The sequence below is a fragment of the Ostrea edulis genome, chromosome 7 (genome assembly GCF_947568905.1).
Source record: "Ostrea edulis chromosome 7, xbOstEdul1.1, whole genome shotgun sequence".
NCBI lineage: Eukaryota > Metazoa > Mollusca > Bivalvia > Ostreida > Ostreidae > Ostrea > Ostrea edulis.
Window position 1 is genome coordinate 68,044,334 of NC_079170.1, and position 17,912 is coordinate 68,062,245.

General features: G+C 36.3%; 1 protein-coding gene and 1 long non-coding RNA gene across 3 annotated transcripts; both read right to left on the reverse strand.

Annotated features, from left to right (window-relative positions):
* Nucleotides 1-1,927: 1,927 nt before the first annotated feature.
* LOC125677927 (C-type lectin domain family 4 member E-like) lies at nt 1,928-16,818 on the reverse strand. The gene is made up of 5 exons (XM_048916040.2): nt 16,715-16,818; nt 11,697-11,782; nt 11,362-11,449; nt 3,776-4,007; nt 1,928-2,056 (listed from the first exon to the last, which is right to left on the reverse strand). The coding sequence occupies exons 1-5, from the start codon at nt 16,779-16,781 to the stop codon at nt 2,023-2,025; spliced, it is 507 nt and encodes a 168-aa protein (XP_048771997.2). The 5' UTR covers nt 16,782-16,818; the 3' UTR covers nt 1,928-2,022.
* LOC125655167 (uncharacterized) lies at nt 14,416-16,633 on the reverse strand. Of its 2 annotated transcripts, XR_007362607.2 has the most exons (3): nt 15,911-16,633; nt 14,882-14,966; nt 14,416-14,747 (listed from the first exon to the last, which is right to left on the reverse strand). It is a non-coding gene; the product is annotated as an uncharacterized LOC125655167 (long non-coding RNA). The 2 variants fall into 2 exon arrangements; XR_008797238.1 differs by lacking the exon at nt 15,911-16,633 and having other exon boundaries at nt 14,882-15,650.
* Nucleotides 16,819-17,912: the final 1,094 nt, after the last annotated feature.

Below are 17,912 nucleotides of genomic sequence, written 5' to 3' on the forward strand. Positions count from 1 at the left end.
CACATATATAAAACCACAGCATGTTTCTTTATAATGATCCCCTCAGAGTCCTGGGTTTTTCAAGAACATCAACCACTTTTTCGTTACACTCAGTAATTTTTCTAGGCGCCATTACTTCACTTAATGGTCCAGTAGGGTCAGGAAACTTACTGAGGGGTTTTAAATATTTGAAAAGGGTCATCCATGTTTGCAGGCCCAAGCTGTGGATCCTAATGATTCCCGAGCACTGGTCACTACACGATAACAGCTGACAACAAGGTACCTGTATTAGGCAACGGAGTGTTAAAATTGGGTTCTACCTCAAAGAAGGACCTCGCATGGGGAAATTTTGAGCGAAATATTTAAGGTATCCTTTGCGATTGAATTTTTTGCGTTGGAGATTTCACCGCAGAATTTTGCAAAAATAGCACCCCGCAGAATAAAAGAACCAGTTATACTGTATACTATTTGAAATTTAAATTTTGATTATTTCAGTTTGATGTTGATGAATTAAATCAAAAGCTCTGAAGGCACAGTCCAACAAAACTATATATATATACGTGGAAGGTCAGCTTGTCAGTGTATCGCCATGTCTGTTTACGTATTTATTACATGTGTATACACGTATCAACACTTTGCGAAAGTTACGTCCCTTGTCCGCCATCTTCCGGATAAAAATCGTATTTCCCTATGTTGGCCTTTGTAATTTTCTTATCTGTAGCTTTGACATCTGTTATTTTCCCATCAATTGCAGTCAACTACAATAATACCCCAGATTGGGGCAACCCATTAACTTGTATATAAACTTGGTAATTGGCTAAAATTCAAAGTAATAACATCTTACATTTGGTAAAGTAGAGAAAGAAAACTTGGTTTTTCACCGATTGACCTTTGGCTGACCCCGCAAAGGGACGTAACTCGCGGCGAAGTGTTGATACGTGTATTAGACGATTGATTTATATTAAATGACAAATATTATTCAGTCATTTATAAATTTGTTTGCAAGCTACATTGATTTGATTTTTAGGATTTTAAAATCAAATTATCAGTTGTTACTTTCATTGCGGCATTAGCGAAACACGAATATAAGGGGGTATCGCGGAAGAGCCATTACAGACATTAAAGATGTTTTAATTAAGACAATATTTGTAAGGTCGAAGACGTAAAACCGATGTAGTATCAATAATTATTACATTTTAAACTCATATATTTATTTTTTCTTGTGGATAATCTTTTGATGACGTATTAACGTGTATTGGAAAATAATGGACGCGGTATTCCTTTGATATCTGCAATAACCATGGAAGAGTATAGAACAATGTGTGTCGGCTCTATAATATGATGACATTTTCAATAAATCGATCTACTAGAATATCTACAATGGATGATTTGTTTCCTTGTCAACTCTATTTCATAGTTTAAAATTCATGAAAAATTGATTTAAGCAAAAAATATATATACAAGTATGAAAGCTGGGTAACCGTAATTTTCTTGATATTTCTAGTGATTTATCATACCCCCTCCCCAAAAGAACTGAAAACTTTTCCGCCGATCATGTGACCATTTGTGTTTTATCTAGTGCCCCCATTGTACGCAATATAGTTGTAAATACATGTAGATATTTCATAGATCATAAAAGCGTTCAGCAATCACTTAAAATGTCCCTAAAATGAGTGCTTCCCTCGCGTCAATAGGGACAAAAAAGCCTCACTTCTAGTGCCCCCATTGTACGCAATATAGTTGTAAATACATGTAGATATTTCATAGATCATAAAAGCGTTCAGCAATCACTTAAAATGTCCCTAAAATGAGTGCTTCCCTCGCGTCAATAGGGACAAAAAAGCCTCACTTCTGTTATTTGAAAATTTTGATTATTCAGATCTCTGAGCAGTCGTGTCGATTTGAAAATGACACAATATAACAATGTTGAAAAGAAATACTACTTGCAATATGTAGAGGAATAATTCTTTTTTATTTTCTTCCTTTCCTCTATATATTCCATGTGTTCTCTTTATAATTGTAGACACAGACTGGGGACTGCGTTTAGCCGATGACACTTCCAGCAGAAAAGTCAGCACTGAAATCAGCAAAATAATATAATGGATAAACTCGGAAGTTTGTTGCCTATATCCACTGCTATCTCATTTTTTTTTTAAATTTAGGGTGTCTATAGGGCTATTCCGTATTTCTATGGTGTTTTTGTTTCAGATAGAATGAAGTAATTATCAAGATCTTGTAATTATCGCTAATAATTAGAAATCCACTGAGAATGTGTCGATGAAAAGTTATTGAATCTATTTGTTAACTTGTGATACCACATCATGTATAGAAATACCGACTAGTAATAATAGATAATAATAGCACTGCTTCTCTAACTGTGCTATGATCTTTGATTCTAGAGATACCGACCAGTAATAATAGATAATAATAGCACTGCTTGACTAACTGTGCTATGATCTTTGATTATAGAAATACAGTACGTTCTCAGTCGATTAATACACTGTAGCTTGATGTCTACTAAAGCGATAATTGGTCTAGTCTTTGTTGATAAAGCGCTTGACCACTATATATAATGGGTCCAGTCTTTGTTGATAAAGCGCTTGACCACTATATATAATGGGTCCAGTCTTTGTTGATAAAGCGCTTGCCCACTATATATAATGGGTCCAGTCTTTGTTGATAAAGCGCTTGTCCACTACATATAATGGGTCCAGTCTTTGTTGAGAAAGCGCTTGTCCACTACATATAATGGGTCCAGTCTTCGTTGATAAAGTGCTTGACCACTACATATAATGGGTCCAGTCTTTGTTGATAAAGCGCTTGACCACTACATATAATGGGTCCAGTCTTTGTTGATAAAGCGCTTGTCCACTACATATAATGGGTCCAGTCTTCGTTGAGAAAGCGCTTGTCCACTACATATAATGGGTCCAGTCTTCGTTGATAAAGTGCTTGACCACTACATATAATGGGTCCAGTCTTTGTTGATAAAGCGCTTGACCACTACATATAATGGGTCCAGTCTTTGTTGATAAAGCGCTTGTCCACTACATATAATGGGTCCAGTCTTCGTTGATAAAGCGCTTGTCCACTACATATAATGGGTCCAGTCTTCGTTGATAAAGCGCTTGTCCGCTACATATAATGGGTCCAGCCTTTGCTGACAAAGTGCTTGTTCACTACATATAATGGGTCCAGCCTTTGCTGATAACGCGCTTGTCCACTACATATAATGGGTCAGGTCTTTGTTGATAAAGCGCTTGTCCACTACATATAATGAGTCCAGACTTTCTCGCTAAAGCGCTTGTCCAATGATTATATCAGGTCTAGTTTTTCTTGATAAAGTGTTTGCCCACTACATATAATAGGTCCAGTCTTTATTGATAAAGTGATTGTCCACTACATGTAATGGGTCCAGTCTGTATTGTTAAAGCGCTTGTCCACTAAATATATTAGGTCCAGACTTTATTGAGGACATTCACCTTTGTTACTAATATTGTCTTTCAAAGAAACGTTAATTGGATGGTACGAAAAGTGACTGTTTTTAAGTTTATGTAAACATTGGATGTACAGTCTACTCCGGATATAATGAAATGCAGGGGACCGACCTGAATTGTTCATTATATCAAAAGTTCAATATAACCAATGCTGAACTACACAAACATTGCTACTAAGGGATTCACTTTAACTCCAATATAACATATATTTCAATATAACCGACTTCAATATAAGTGGAGTGGATTGTATATGTTTCGCACGAGAAACGATAGGATTTGGATCAAAGAAAATTTCTTACTTTAAGTTGTATTCACAAATGAAGTAAAGGGGTGAATTGCATGGGACATCTGTCCATTGTCCATGGTTAGTGTTACTGGAGTCAATGGCCGCACAGTCCTCTTCATGGTAATTATCTGGACCACCTACTACCCACGGGATGTGTACTGTAACAGGAGTTTTGGAGAAAGCGTACACCCACTCACCTTCCAGGAAAGCATCCGTCACCCCCAGATAGTAATCCTTTCCATTTCCTGTGTAAATATTTAAAAATTATTTTCTGCGGAAAACTGCAGACTGAATACACATTGAAGACAAGACAACATTGTCGCAAGCGTCCAATGGGCAGCAAAAAACTATCACTTGTATCTATAGGTTCTCCAAATCGTTTGATATATAATAATAATAATAGCCTTTATTTATCCAGGATAACACAAATTAGCATATAGCTAGTTTCCATTGTGGTCCTGCATTAAAACATATAGACAAACATAAAATTAACATCTAAAATTAGTATCTAAACATGAATACGATATAAAAGGAAAAGGACATATGATTGAAACAGCTTTTAAAGAGGGCTGGCATCGTCGGATTCCCACGGGTGATCTCGTTTTTTACTCATCACCCATGGCGTGGGCAAACTCACCGAAATATCGTCGTAAAATATGCTAATATGTTGATTATACACAACCAATCAGAATGTTGGAACTCTTCAATTTTGAAAATATGGTTATTAGTTTGCTATTAATGCTACATATCTTGACGCCCGTTAAAACGTGCAAATTTTGCTTTAAAACGATTAAAAGCAAGTCGCACAGGTCACGTACATCAAATACCCGTCAAAGATTATATGGGAGTACCTTTCTGAAACTGCGAAATGCATCGGTGAGTGGATTTATTTGCAATCGGAAAAAACTATGGAAAATTTTTTGTCACTGCCGAACATACATACGTAACATAAACTTTGATTCGTTGATTTGTCATCGCGACTCTGTGCAGCAGCCAATCATATGACACGCACATATTAATTACATACGATGATTTTTCGGCGAGTTTGCCCACGGGTGATGAGTAAAAGACGAGATCACCCGTGGGTATCCGACGATGGAGGACTGGATGGTCATGGAAAATTTTACGACTATTCTTTTGTCTGGAAGAAAATGCGGCAACAAGCTATTGAAGGCAGATCCCAATACACACTTATAATGTTAGAAAAATAAAAATCCAATCACTTCCGAATAGTTGTTTGCAAATTCTGAAAATCTCGAGAGAAAAAGTTGTTGTTATAACATAAAATTATTACTTTTCATTTGTATTTGCTTGAATTAACTCAGTGCTCAGATCTGCCGTAATGTAAATGCTAATCGTGATAAAACACACCACACTTTAGGTGGAGACAGCTTTGAATCTACATTGACTCTGTTGTGCCCTTTGGGTTCATCAAACGCAGTGTTGCGGATTCTGTACACAAAATTATCGTAGCATTTTAACACACCTTGAATATCTAGCATTACTGCTACTGATATCTAATTGGTTGAAGCCGATAGGGTATAGAATTAATATTCATTTAACTCGGGGCCACCACTTAATTTATCTGGCACCTCCACTTAATTTATCTGGCAACCGCCACTTAATTTATCAGACGACCGCCACTTACTTTATCTGGCGGCCGTCACTTGATTTATTTGGCGGCCGCCACTTTTTTCACTAGTGGTCACCACTTAATCTATCTGGCGGTCGCCACTTATTTCACTAGCGGTCGCCACTTAATCTATCTGGCGGCAGCCACTTATTTAACTAATGGTCGGCACTTAATCTATCTGGCGGCCGTCACTTGATTTATCTGGTGGCCGCCACTTATTTTACTAGCGGTCGCCACTTAATCTATCTGGCGGCCGCCCCTTATTTCACTAATGGCCGGCACTTAAATTGTATGGCGACGGCCACTTATTTAAGACACAAAACACAGCAGCAAGATTAATAACACGCTCAAAACAAATCCGACCATATTACTCTTGTTGTAATAGATCTTCACTGGCTCCCAGTTGAATACAGAATTCAATACATTATCCTTCTTCATACTTTCAAATCTTTCAAAAACCTATCTCCAGTTTACATAAAGGATATCCTTAAAGTTTACAACCCCATATAATCACTAAGATCCGAATATCTGCATCTTCTCCAGGTACCTCGGACATGTTCGAAAACATATGGGGATCGACGTTTGGATAAGGCTGCATCGAGTCTCTGGAACTCTCTGCCAAAGTACCTCACTGTCTAGTTTTAAAGCGGACCTCAAAACGCATCTTTTTAGATTAGCAATTCACAGACAAATTGCATCAAATCCAAATCCGTTCATATTGACCATGGACAGCTCAAAAGTACTGTTCATTTCTTATATTTATATTCATTTACTAAATCACAATTTGTTTACATTGCTTGTATAAGTCAGGAAATATTTTGTTCCATAAAACGAACTCTTAAGATCCACCTATGTCACAGTCGTATTGTGATGTATGTCAAAACATAGCCATGACGTCACACTTTACCTTTTCTTTTATCAACATTGCAAGGTGCACTGTATTTTGGAGCTAGGAGACCACAAGACTGTGTGATAATCCACGTAAGTTCCCAATTTAAATCCGAGGTGTGACTTTACGAGATCTTTGTAACACATGTTGTATTTTTTCAAATCGTTACGCTCCCTCATTCGCGTGCTTTAAACTAGTTCATAATCCGTTCATAGTCAATATGAACGGATTGTGTCGCTTGCTGAATTGGTTGGTTCATAGAGGAAAATGCGATTTGTAATATAGATATGCATGTAATGTGATGAAACAATTATAGTGACATCACAATGCACAGAGACTGTAACAATCGGATCACGCGCTCGTTCTTTTCCGTAACCGTTCATTTGTGGTTACGGAAATAGCCGAGTTGTTACGATTGAGACTGTAAATAGCGATGTGCGCGGCTTAATGCGCAGAAGCGCAAAATTTCGAATACGGGACTTTCGAGATGCGGATCCACTGACTTTTATCGCGTGTTAAACGTAATTCGTAGGGCATGTCACTTCCGGATTACAATAACAACTAAGTCTACAAACATGGAATACTTTAATTGTTACCAAATTCCTGTATTAAAATACTTTTTTTTCTCAAAGAAAGGAATCATCTTAACCATTTATAGGAAAATTCGTCTGATTAAACAAGAGGTACTGTGAGCAACGCTCACTAAGAATACCCCCCACTTACCCCAATCTCCCAAAGGGTGTTGGTAATAGGTAAAACTTCAGTATTATGATCCAAAAGGTATCTAGGAACACAGCATATCCATGCGATGGAAAAAGCCGTTAAAGAATTTAAATGGAAACCATATTGCTACTTCGATGTCCAGTGCGCGTGGCCTTTGACCTTTTGACCCCAAAATCGATAGGGAACATCTTCATCCCATGGGTAGTCCATATGTATGATATGGTGACTGTAGGTGGAAAGGATAACGCTTTAGAGCCCGGAAACCATATTGCTACTTCGATGTCCAGTGCGCTTGACCTTTGACCTTTTGACACCAAAATCGATAGGGAACATCTTCATCCCATGGGTGGTCCATATATATGATATGGTGACGGTAGGTGGAAAGGATAATGCTTTAGTGCCCGGAAACCATTGCGTCTACAAACGGACGGACGGACAGACAGACAGACATACAGACGGACAACCCGATTCCAGTATACCCCCCCCCCCACAACTTGTTGCGGGGGATATAATTATGTGAGTTGGCGAGGAAAACAAATCTAGGGAATATCTTGAGGATCTGTGAAACTTCACGCCTTCTATCCAAGGATACGCGACTTGGATCGTCGTCATGGAACTGAGCTTAAAACATTTTTGTTATGCAATCCTTTGTCTTTTTAGGCTTTTATATAGTTTGAGGTTTATATCCTACTTTTAAAACATTTTTGTTACGCAATTCTTTGTCTTTTTAGGCTTTTATATAGAAGAAAGTCCACTTGTTGTGAAAAGGTTACCTGTAGGTATCCAATTAGTTGACAATTGCTGTCCATTATTTTTAAGAATGGACAGATACTGTCCGTTCTTAAAAATCATGGACAGTAATTATCAACTTATTGGACAGTGACAGGTTAACCCAATAACTTATTAGACGTCTACAGGTAGGCTGAAAATAAGAGAAAGACAACACGTTTGTCAAAGAGATACAGATTTAATTTTAAATTCCCAACAAGAATCAACACATATATCGGAAAAATCACTAAAACACTTACAACGATATTTCCCCTTAGTAGAATTATCTGCTTCAACTTTAAGATTCACATTCTTTTTTAAAAATTTCATTGGCCATTATTATATCGCATCAAACCTTAAATTTGAAAGACATATTTCCATACTGTATTTGAATTTCACTGGATTCAGAGGCACATTCCGAAACTTCTTCACAATGCTTTTTTATGGTTTCTTTATTAGCATATCCTAATTCTGAATTACTATTTTCGCTTTCATGAATAATTTCATTTCACAAGATGGGCGTATTAGGTTCTTTTGGCTGGCGTTAATTATTTCCTCATCCAAATATTCGAAAACACTATGCTTTTCAGATTTGGCTCCATAACTTTCTCACCCTCCATATCCAGAATATAACACTCATTAAGATGATATTCGTAGTACTTTCATTAAAATCCTTAGATTTTGAATGTGCAATGAAAATGCTCTCCCTATCAGAGGAAAACATGTTGATATGGCTCAGTACTATGGCGTGAGTGAATATAAAACCTGCAGTACAAGACTACTTACCTGACACTGTTCAATAAGTGAACAAATGAAACAGAATTCTACGCAAGACTGGTTATATTGTCAGAATATTCAAAAATAGCTTTATTCCTAATTTTCATGGTCAATGGATTTACCTGAGCCTGTTCATTCTTAGAACAAAAGATGTAATGTTTTAAGTAGGATATAAGCCTCAAACTGTCCATTCTGTGAGAGAAAGAACTAATCTTGGCTCTACGGGCCTCGATCAGTTCTTTCTCTCACAGAATGGACAGTTTGAGGCTTATATCCTTTACATAGCTCTTTACGGACCGTCTGCTGGCGAAACACCAGTTGTATCGGTGCCATTGCTCACTATCACGTGACCGCGGTGTATAAACGTCAAGTCTAATCAGTCGTTCCGGCACATCCCGAAAGTTCAGTATTAATTTAACTGGCGGTCGTCACTTAATTAACTAGTGGACGGCACTTAATCTATCTGGCGGCCTGCAATTAATTTATCTGGCGACCGCCACTTAATTTATACATGGTAGTCAATTTCAAAAAACAATTTACTTCGTGCTGCTGAGTGATTATATTTTGAAGCATTTAGAGTAGCACGCAGAGACGTAGCATCGTTCTTCAAAGTGTAAGGACAGTCGGAGGAGAAATTGTCTTCTACAATTGTTGACATGCAGAAAAGCAACCTTAGAAATTATCTTTTGCTCAAACTTTATACTCCTAAATTGGATGGAGGGGGGCTCCGTTCGTCCTTCAATTCATCAGTTTATTCATTATTATATTTTTACCATTTATTACTACCACCAAACGAGTGGGGGGTGTCTGCCAATATATCTTATTTTGTATGTAAAAATAACGGAAAACGAACGTTGTCAAAAAGTGGAGGGACAACCGTTTGGTTCTACGTACCTGATACGTTGGTATATTAAGTATACATTAAGATTTTATCATGCGCAAATCTGTCAACATTTGATATCATGAACATTTACATAACTTTGTAAATCAACAGCACAATCGACAAACAATAATACTCTTAATTCTAAAACACAATATATAACTAATTATTGGAGACGGATATCACAGGGGTTATAACCCTTTAATTTTTTGGGAGAGAGAGACAGAGACAGAGAGAGAGAGCAGTTGAATAACTGGCCGTCGCCATATAAATTCAGTGGCGGTCGCCAGTTATTTTATATGGCGGCCGCCAGATAGTAAGTGGTAGCCGTCAGATAATAAGTGGCGGCCGCAATTAATTTATTTGGCCGTCACGAGATAATACGTCGCGGCCGCCATATTATAAGTGGCGGTCGCCAGTTAAATTAAGAAGTGGCTGCCACATGAATTAAGTGGTGGCCGCCAGTTAAATTAAGTGGCGTTGTCAGATAATTTATATGGCGGCCGCGAGATAATAAGTGGCGGCCGCCATATAATACAGTTAGATCAAGTGGCGGCCACCAGTTAAATGAATATGAATTCTACATGTATACCTTGGCACCTACCGGCTTCCGTAAATTTGAAGAAATTCCTTTTACATCAAAAATAATTTATTAACAATCCCGCAGAAAATATTTTCATTCCGCAGAAACACAGCGCGTATATCAAACAAACATAGCTTTTTAACAAAGCTTGCCCTTTTTAGGAACAACCTTATACAGTAAACTAATATAAATGTATGATATGCTCTCAGTATTTAAATGACCACATAATCGAACTTCTCCAAAATGGTAAATCTGATGTCAAATTAAGTTTAAATCAAAGTTCAGAATTTTTTTTAATTAAAAAGCTCAAATCAGCTACTAGAAACTACTGTACAATGAATGTTCTAGTATGACCTTGAAGTAGACATGATATTTGTACTAAAAATAGAAAGTATTGTTTCTTTTCAATCTAAAAAAAAAAAAGTGAAAAGCAGATGTTCAGCGTGTTTAATTTTTTACACAGCAAGAAGAATTTTAAGGTTTGTATGCAAAAAAGACCATTTCTGTTATTTGTTGAATCATAGAAACGTTTTTGATAGTTGTTATGAATAAGATTAAAATGTCATTTTCATTATGTTGCATCCCGGGTTAAAATATGTCCTCGGTACCCCCTTGCTTGTCGTAAGAGGTGACTAAATGGGGCGGTCCTTTGGAGGAGACCACAAAAACCGAGGTCCAGTGTCACAGCAGGTCTGGCACAATAATGATCCCTCCCTGCTCAAAAATCATAAAAGTACCGAGCATAGGCCTAAATTTTGCAACCCTTCACCGGTAATGGTGACGTCTCCATGTGGGTGAAATATTCTCGAGAGGGACGTTAAACAATATTCAATCAATCAATCAATCATTATGTTGTAATTTTTCTTCTTTCTTCTCTTGTTTCTCTCTCTTTTTTAAGATTGAAAATCTTGCAAAATTATTTTAAAAGTCGTACGTAAATTAGATCATCAGGAAATTGCCTCCCTTGCGTTGAACAGAATTTCAACCAATGAAATAAATTAGAAGTTTCACATCATTCATTTTCTACCCATTACAACGGAGAAGAAGTGCATTGTCCAATCACTGTAAAATACTTCAACTATATGATACCGTCTTCCTTAGAAGCCGGTAATAACAGCCCGCCTATTGGCGGCCCGTAATAAACATGCTACATGGAAAATAGAGAATGACTTTGGTATTTATACAGACATAGACATTGCAATGCCGACATCAATAATTAGAATAAATTTAGTTTTCGTTTTTATTTTTTTTTTTTTTTTATGTAAAGTAACTGCAGTGAAATCCAATTGTTTCGTGTAGACGACCATGATCATGAACGGTGGTAGAAAAATGAACTATGATTTTACCTATCTGGATGGATTCACGTGACAAGAACGTCACTTCTTCTTGCGTAACAGGTTCAGCCAGTCTGCCACCATATGCTACACAGAAGGCCTTTGTAAGACGAATTCGTTAATTACTTTAAAATTTGAAATAAGTAGCTTTGAGCAGTCATTTTGATAGCATATTATATCAATGTTTTGCAGAAAAGAAACGATTACAAATAGATCTCAATTAAAATTTTATGTTATTTGCTTTTGTTTTATCCGCAGTCCATTGTGAATGAAAAGATTTACTTATTCTCGTTACACTGTTATATTTGAACTATGGTGCTGAATTCCGATATAGCATAGCTACTTACTGATGCGGAGTACCAAGGTACGGTGACTCGACTGAAGAAGTAGCACTTGTCATGATGTTGTATCCATCCATTGGCACAGTGTGTACCTACAGTGTAATAACAATTGAGCTACCGGACATCCTAGACCCATGCTTCAAAGTACTAATAGCTATTTTTATCAAATGAAACACTATAATAATAATTAAGTCAGACCTTCATTCTTAGCGTTCATGAAACCCAAACCAGATATCGACAGGATCTTAAGGTAATTCCATACCCGCAGTTTTATCTGATACAAGTTTTAAAAGTGTATTTATTTCCATTCATTAGAGTTAAAACTAACAAATTATCAAATAAAATACACAATTCATCACACTTTTTAAAATGTGAGACGTAAATACACAGAATCATATATCACCGTCAGAAAATTGTAATTTTCCTTAAACAATTTCATACAAACTGGTTATGACGATATAATAAAATTGAAAACAATTTCACAAAACTGCATCTTCACAAAAATATACAAAATGTCTGTGAAAATAAAGGAAATCTATGACATAATAGACTTGATAAAGAAATCAATAAAAACAGAGTTATTGCCCTTGGATTCAATATTTTTAAATGTATAATTGATTATTCATCTATAACTTACACCTTTGAAATACTTTGTTTTTAATAAGATTTTTTACAATAACTATCGGGGAAGACTCTTAAAAGATTTATGTTTTTATCAAGCATAAATCTAAATAAATCATCGATTTTGCAAAACCTGATGACATCACAGGAGGGTGGAATTCCTTTAATCATCATACATCTCGCTCAATTCCCAAACCAGACACCGACAGAAACTAAATCATCATTTTGACATCATAGACAGTTGCTTCCTCGACAAAAATGAAAAATCAAAATATCCATATCTAGTGATCAGTCATCCAAAAAATTACTTTGTTAAACAACACTCTGATTCCACCCACAAGTACTCTGAAGTTGAAATAAAAATATGCTGGAGTTCCTCATTGACAATATCTTCGTGGTCTTTGGTGATCAGGTCTGTTGAAATTCCCATGGGCACGAATTGTGCTCCTTTGTTAGCTGAACTGTTTCTATATTCATATGAAGCAGAAGTTATTCAAAAACTTCTACGTGAGAAGAAAAAACCCCTGGCTGTGGCCGTCAATTCAACATTTAGATATATCGAATAACGTTCATTCATATGTCGATTCGATATATCCTTGTGAGTTTGAAATAAAAGACACCACAGAGTCGTCCACTTCTGCTTCATACTTAGATACTTCATTGAAAGTAGATATTAACGGCCAATTAACAACTCAAATTGATGACAAACGGGATGATTTCAGCTTCTCCATCGTCAACGTCCTATATTTATGTAGCAATATTCCATTATCACCTGTATATGGTGTTTAAATCTCTCAACTGATTCGATACGCAAGAGCTTGTTCTGCGTGTGTTCAGCTTTTTTATCGAAGCAACCTACTGACAAACAAGGTTTTTGTACAGGGGTTTCAACCGTATCGTTTAAAGTCAGCATTTCGCAAATTCTATGGCCGTTATAACGATCTAGTTCGTCAATACAACCTATACTTGAGTCAAATGCTGAGCTGTTTCATAACGATTGTTAGACTGTTCTTGACACACTGATTTTGACTACGGATAACTCCGTTTACCTGATTAAGATATAGGGTTCACAGCGGATGTGACCGGTCGACAGAGGATGCTTACTCCTACTAGGCACCTGATCCCACCTCTGGTATATACAAGGGTCTGTGTTTGCCCAACTCCCTATTTTGTATTGCTTATAGGATTATGAGATTGATCACTGTTTGTTAGCGTCGCCTTTCATTAACGAAGACACCGACAGAAGCTTAATTATCATACATCACACTCAATTTACAACCCAGACACCGACAGAAGCATACTCATTGTAGATTGTGAGAAGACGACACCATCATGGTATAACACACAGTATTGTCTATATATGAGATAAAATTTCTCATATTTACTCCTTTCCCTGGGAATCCGGGTTCGTAGGAAAAGGTAGGTTTCTACACATTTGAAAAAGAATTATCAATTGTTTCATGTTTGAAAGACGATTTATTCTCTAAAACGTACGAAGTATTTATTTCACTATAGCGGTAAACTTTCTTTTCATGAAAGTGATATCGTTACGTCCCCTCTCCACTTCTTGTGGTGACAAAAAAAAATCACATTTCCCTACGTTAGCTTTTGTGATTTTCTGATCTATGCCTTCGATATTTGTTATTCTCATGCCCCCGCCCCCGTGATACGAAATTCAGGGACATGAAATTTTGGTCTGTCCGTCTGTCTATCTGTTGGCAAAAACTTGGTCATGATTTTTTAACACGTAGTGCTAAGGCTTTCATATTTCACATGTGTATTCCACGTGACAAGACCTTTCTTTTGGTACCACAATTACATTGCTGCCATACGGGGACAGAGTGTTTCACAAACACATCCTTTTTTTATCAAATGGAATCAGCTGTGATAACGATAATGTCCCAGAACGGGACCAATGGCGGATTTAAGGGGGGGGGGGGGCAGTCGGCGCCCCCCCCCCCCCTCAAATTTTCAAATTTAGAGTAAATCGTGGTATCTTGTTTAGAGAAATATATACGATAAAAGAATCCATAATTTCCTCCACTCTCAGAGAAATAAATGTCTGACAAGATCTTTTGATTTATGAGAAATTCAAACACATTGATTAAAGTTATAAAATTGGTATTTTATTTTCATTTAGAAATGTTTACTGATTTTGATATATCAAAAACTTAGAATAATCAACAATGACACTTCCTCTATATTTATACAATATTATTGTCTTTAAAAAAGACATGTAATACATGAGTACATGTACTTGTTTTCCATTAAATTCACACTTTAGTATGTTGCACAATATATCCATTGCTCTGGGCTCACAAATACATTATTGACTCTATCCAAGTCCCACATTTTGCAGAAGTTCTTGAATTTTCTCTGTAACCTGTAAAGTTGTGGGGTCCAGGGGATATGACATCATCAATGTAAATGAAGTACCTGTTATAAAAAATATATTCTGTATATTCAAATATTGAAAAAAAGATGAATATCTAATATACTAAGAATTGTCTTTATAAATGTCTGGTGTTAAAATGAAAAATTCTATCTTACTAAGATAGAAAATATTGTACCTTTCTTGCTGATTTTCATGGCAAATTGCTGTTGAAGTTGTTGGCTGGAAGCCCATTTCAACTTGCACTGGTCCTTAGGATGATGCTTAGAAAAAAATCATCATAATTAATATTTGCACAGTCAGTATTAATCATTAATTATACTGTGTCAGACAATGTCAATTTTAAAATTGTGTGTCTCAATGCATGTTTAGTGAACTTTAAAATGCTGATATATTGAAAATTACACACATAACATGTATTTTATTATGTTAATTTTTAAAATCTTGTCTGAAATCAGTATTACATATGTAACACTACATGTATGTTAAATGTGTGCAGTGCAGCAATGTGAACTCTTGCAGTAGTAGTACATCTGCATGATTGTTATTTATTTCATATTGTTATAGTTACCTTCTATTTAAACAGTACATACCCTCCCACCCCCGGGTCCTTAATGAGGTGAATAAACATCATAATTATCATATTACAATATGAGATGACAGATATGTTTTCATAAACTGCCAGTTCATTCTAATAATATCAAAACAAGTCAACTCTAGATTTATCAGACCTGTCTCCTTTACGGAGTGTGGGTCAAGAGAAGGACATACATATCTTATTTTCATACAATACATTTATTTGCCTATGAGGAGGGCTTGTGATTTTACAAATATTTTAAATAAAGTTTTGTAGACCTACATGCTTGCATGAAACACGAAACCCCAGATTTGAAATATCTCTTAGGTCAATGAAATTTCAAGATACTATAAGTACTATCAGTTATACCAAATAGAATTTTAGTGCAACCCCCCCCCCAAACTTGTGAGAGCCCTATTGTTTTTCAAATCTGGCATATGCATGACATCCATTTACAATTACATGCACATGTAGGAGTTATATTTTGGGCACATATGGAATACATAAATGCACAAAAAATGAAACAGCTCCAAATTGTGCGTTTATAGATGTTATTATAAAATCGCGTTGTGAAATAGCAGAGGAAAAGTGGGTTGAATACAAATTCAATTTGCCATTTTTTTCACTTACCAAACGAAATTATGATTTCGTTGTCCACGTTGAATGCATCCATCGAATTCCTCTTCTCAGAAGAAACTTTGTTTAAACTCTCAATGACTACATAAACAGTATTGAAACTCGCAGCACTCGGACATCACGATCACGCTACATCAACAAGTTTGTTTACGTAGCGCAGCTATGCATGGTGGTGAATTTCGTGAGGTAAAAAGTGCCATTCTGCACGGACGAAACATTTAGTCCACTATTATTACATTGACGTATTCCTAATCTAAACTATGGCCAAATTTCTATATCTTTTGTTGAGACGACCCTCTCAATCATCAGTCACAGCAACAACTTGTACTTTCGGAACCCCTTTTTGTTTTTCAACTACTCTATGGCGATGTACGGAATTCCGAAAAATAATTTCACGTGAAAATACACGATTTTTACTGATCACGTGGTTGCTATCGGTCTCTACCTTAAGTAGGGCTAGCTACAATATTAACCTCTTACATTTGGTAGGATAGATAAGGAAACAACTCATTAAGTAGGGCTAGGTATACTATTAACATCTTACATTTGGTAGGATAGATAAGGAAATAATTTGACTGTGGACAGATTGAACTTTGGCTGACCCCGCGAATGGACGAAACTTGCGGCGAAGTGTTGATACACGTGGACAGATTCCACAAAAGAAAGTGTTCTTGACATTCGTTAAACCCCATGAATACTTTAAAAACTAAAACAATAACCTACACATTTTTTTCTTCTGAAATTGAAAGCAAAGAAACGGATCATGATTTTCAGTAAAATGTCCAATTTTTTTTTTACCTTCGCTCGGTACGCATGAGAACATGTAAATGAATATATAAAAATGTATGAAGTCCTGAAAAGCCATTCCTATTCCTTGTGTGATCGTCCAGTGTTCGCTATCTGTAGATTACTGTAAGGGAAAGTTAGGTACAAAAATAAAGTCCAATAACACGCAAGTCAATCACAGCATAGAACGTAACACACTTCATTATGTAATAATTAATCCATTGATGTAAGACAATTCTATCACAGAACATAAAACACTCTGTTTGATTATTATAAATAATAACATCGTGGAACAATCAGTGATTAGGATTCATTTATTGTTGATTGATGTTTTCCGCCACATTCAACAATTTCTTAGTCATCTGGTGGTGCCAAGTTTTTATTGGTGGAAGAGAGAACCCAGATACAATGTACCTGTGAAGAGACCACCGACCTTCCAAAAGTAAACTGGGAAACTTTCTCACTTACTGGCGCGAGTGGCATTCGAACCCGCGCCAACAGAGGTGAGAGGCCGTGTTATTTTGAGCGTGATGCTCTAACCACTCGGCCACGGAGGCCCTTTTTAAGGATTAAAGAATGTACGTAACTATAATTAATTAATGTGATTCATTTCAGTTTTGATTTTACTGAGCAATATTCTGAATCTGTTCTGCATTAGAAAGGTAATCTGCTAGCTTGATGTGTGATTCGGTAAAAAATGTAATCAAAAGTTATTTAAAATTTTTACTATTTTGTGACACCCCCCCCCCCCCCCCCCCCCCCCGCTTTGGGTGACGCCTTTAGTCTGGAACCCTTTTGACAATTTTCAGGATCCACCTTTTTATTTTCTCTATTGATGACATAGATCGTATTTGTATTTCCCTTAAAATTGTGAAATGAATAAAAAGGTAATGACATTATGTTATAGATTAACGTAATTCAAACGTGAAAACATTTAAGAAACGAATGCATAACAAATTGGACTAAACATCGAGGTTTTACTCCTTTTTTATAAGTTTTCTGATTATTTTGTTATCTCAGTGTGCTTACGTCAACAGACAATTAGGTCCACATCATATTCGTACAAAACTTTATTCTGTTCCATTGAGAGTTTAACACACGTTATTTGAAGAAGCTATGGCTAGTCTATACTTGGATTTTTCAACACCTGAATATAAACTAAACTCTATGATTATGGATGTTGTCTATCACAGGCTCTATAAACCAGCAC

Excerpts from the sequence above, each read along its gene's own strand:
- LOC125677927 (XM_048916040.2), bottom strand. The coding sequence starts at position 16,781 with ATGGCTTTTCAGGACTTCATACATTTTTATATATTCATTTACATGTTC. Across the intron at positions 11,450-11,696 it reads TACCTTGGTACTCCGCATCA|GCCTTCTGTGTAGCATATGG; the intron begins GTAAGTAGCTAT and ends CGTCTTACAAAG. Across the intron at positions 4,008-11,361 it reads ACGTGAATCCATCCAGATAG|GAAATGGAAAGGATTACTAT; the intron begins GTAAAATCATAG and ends ATATTTACACAG.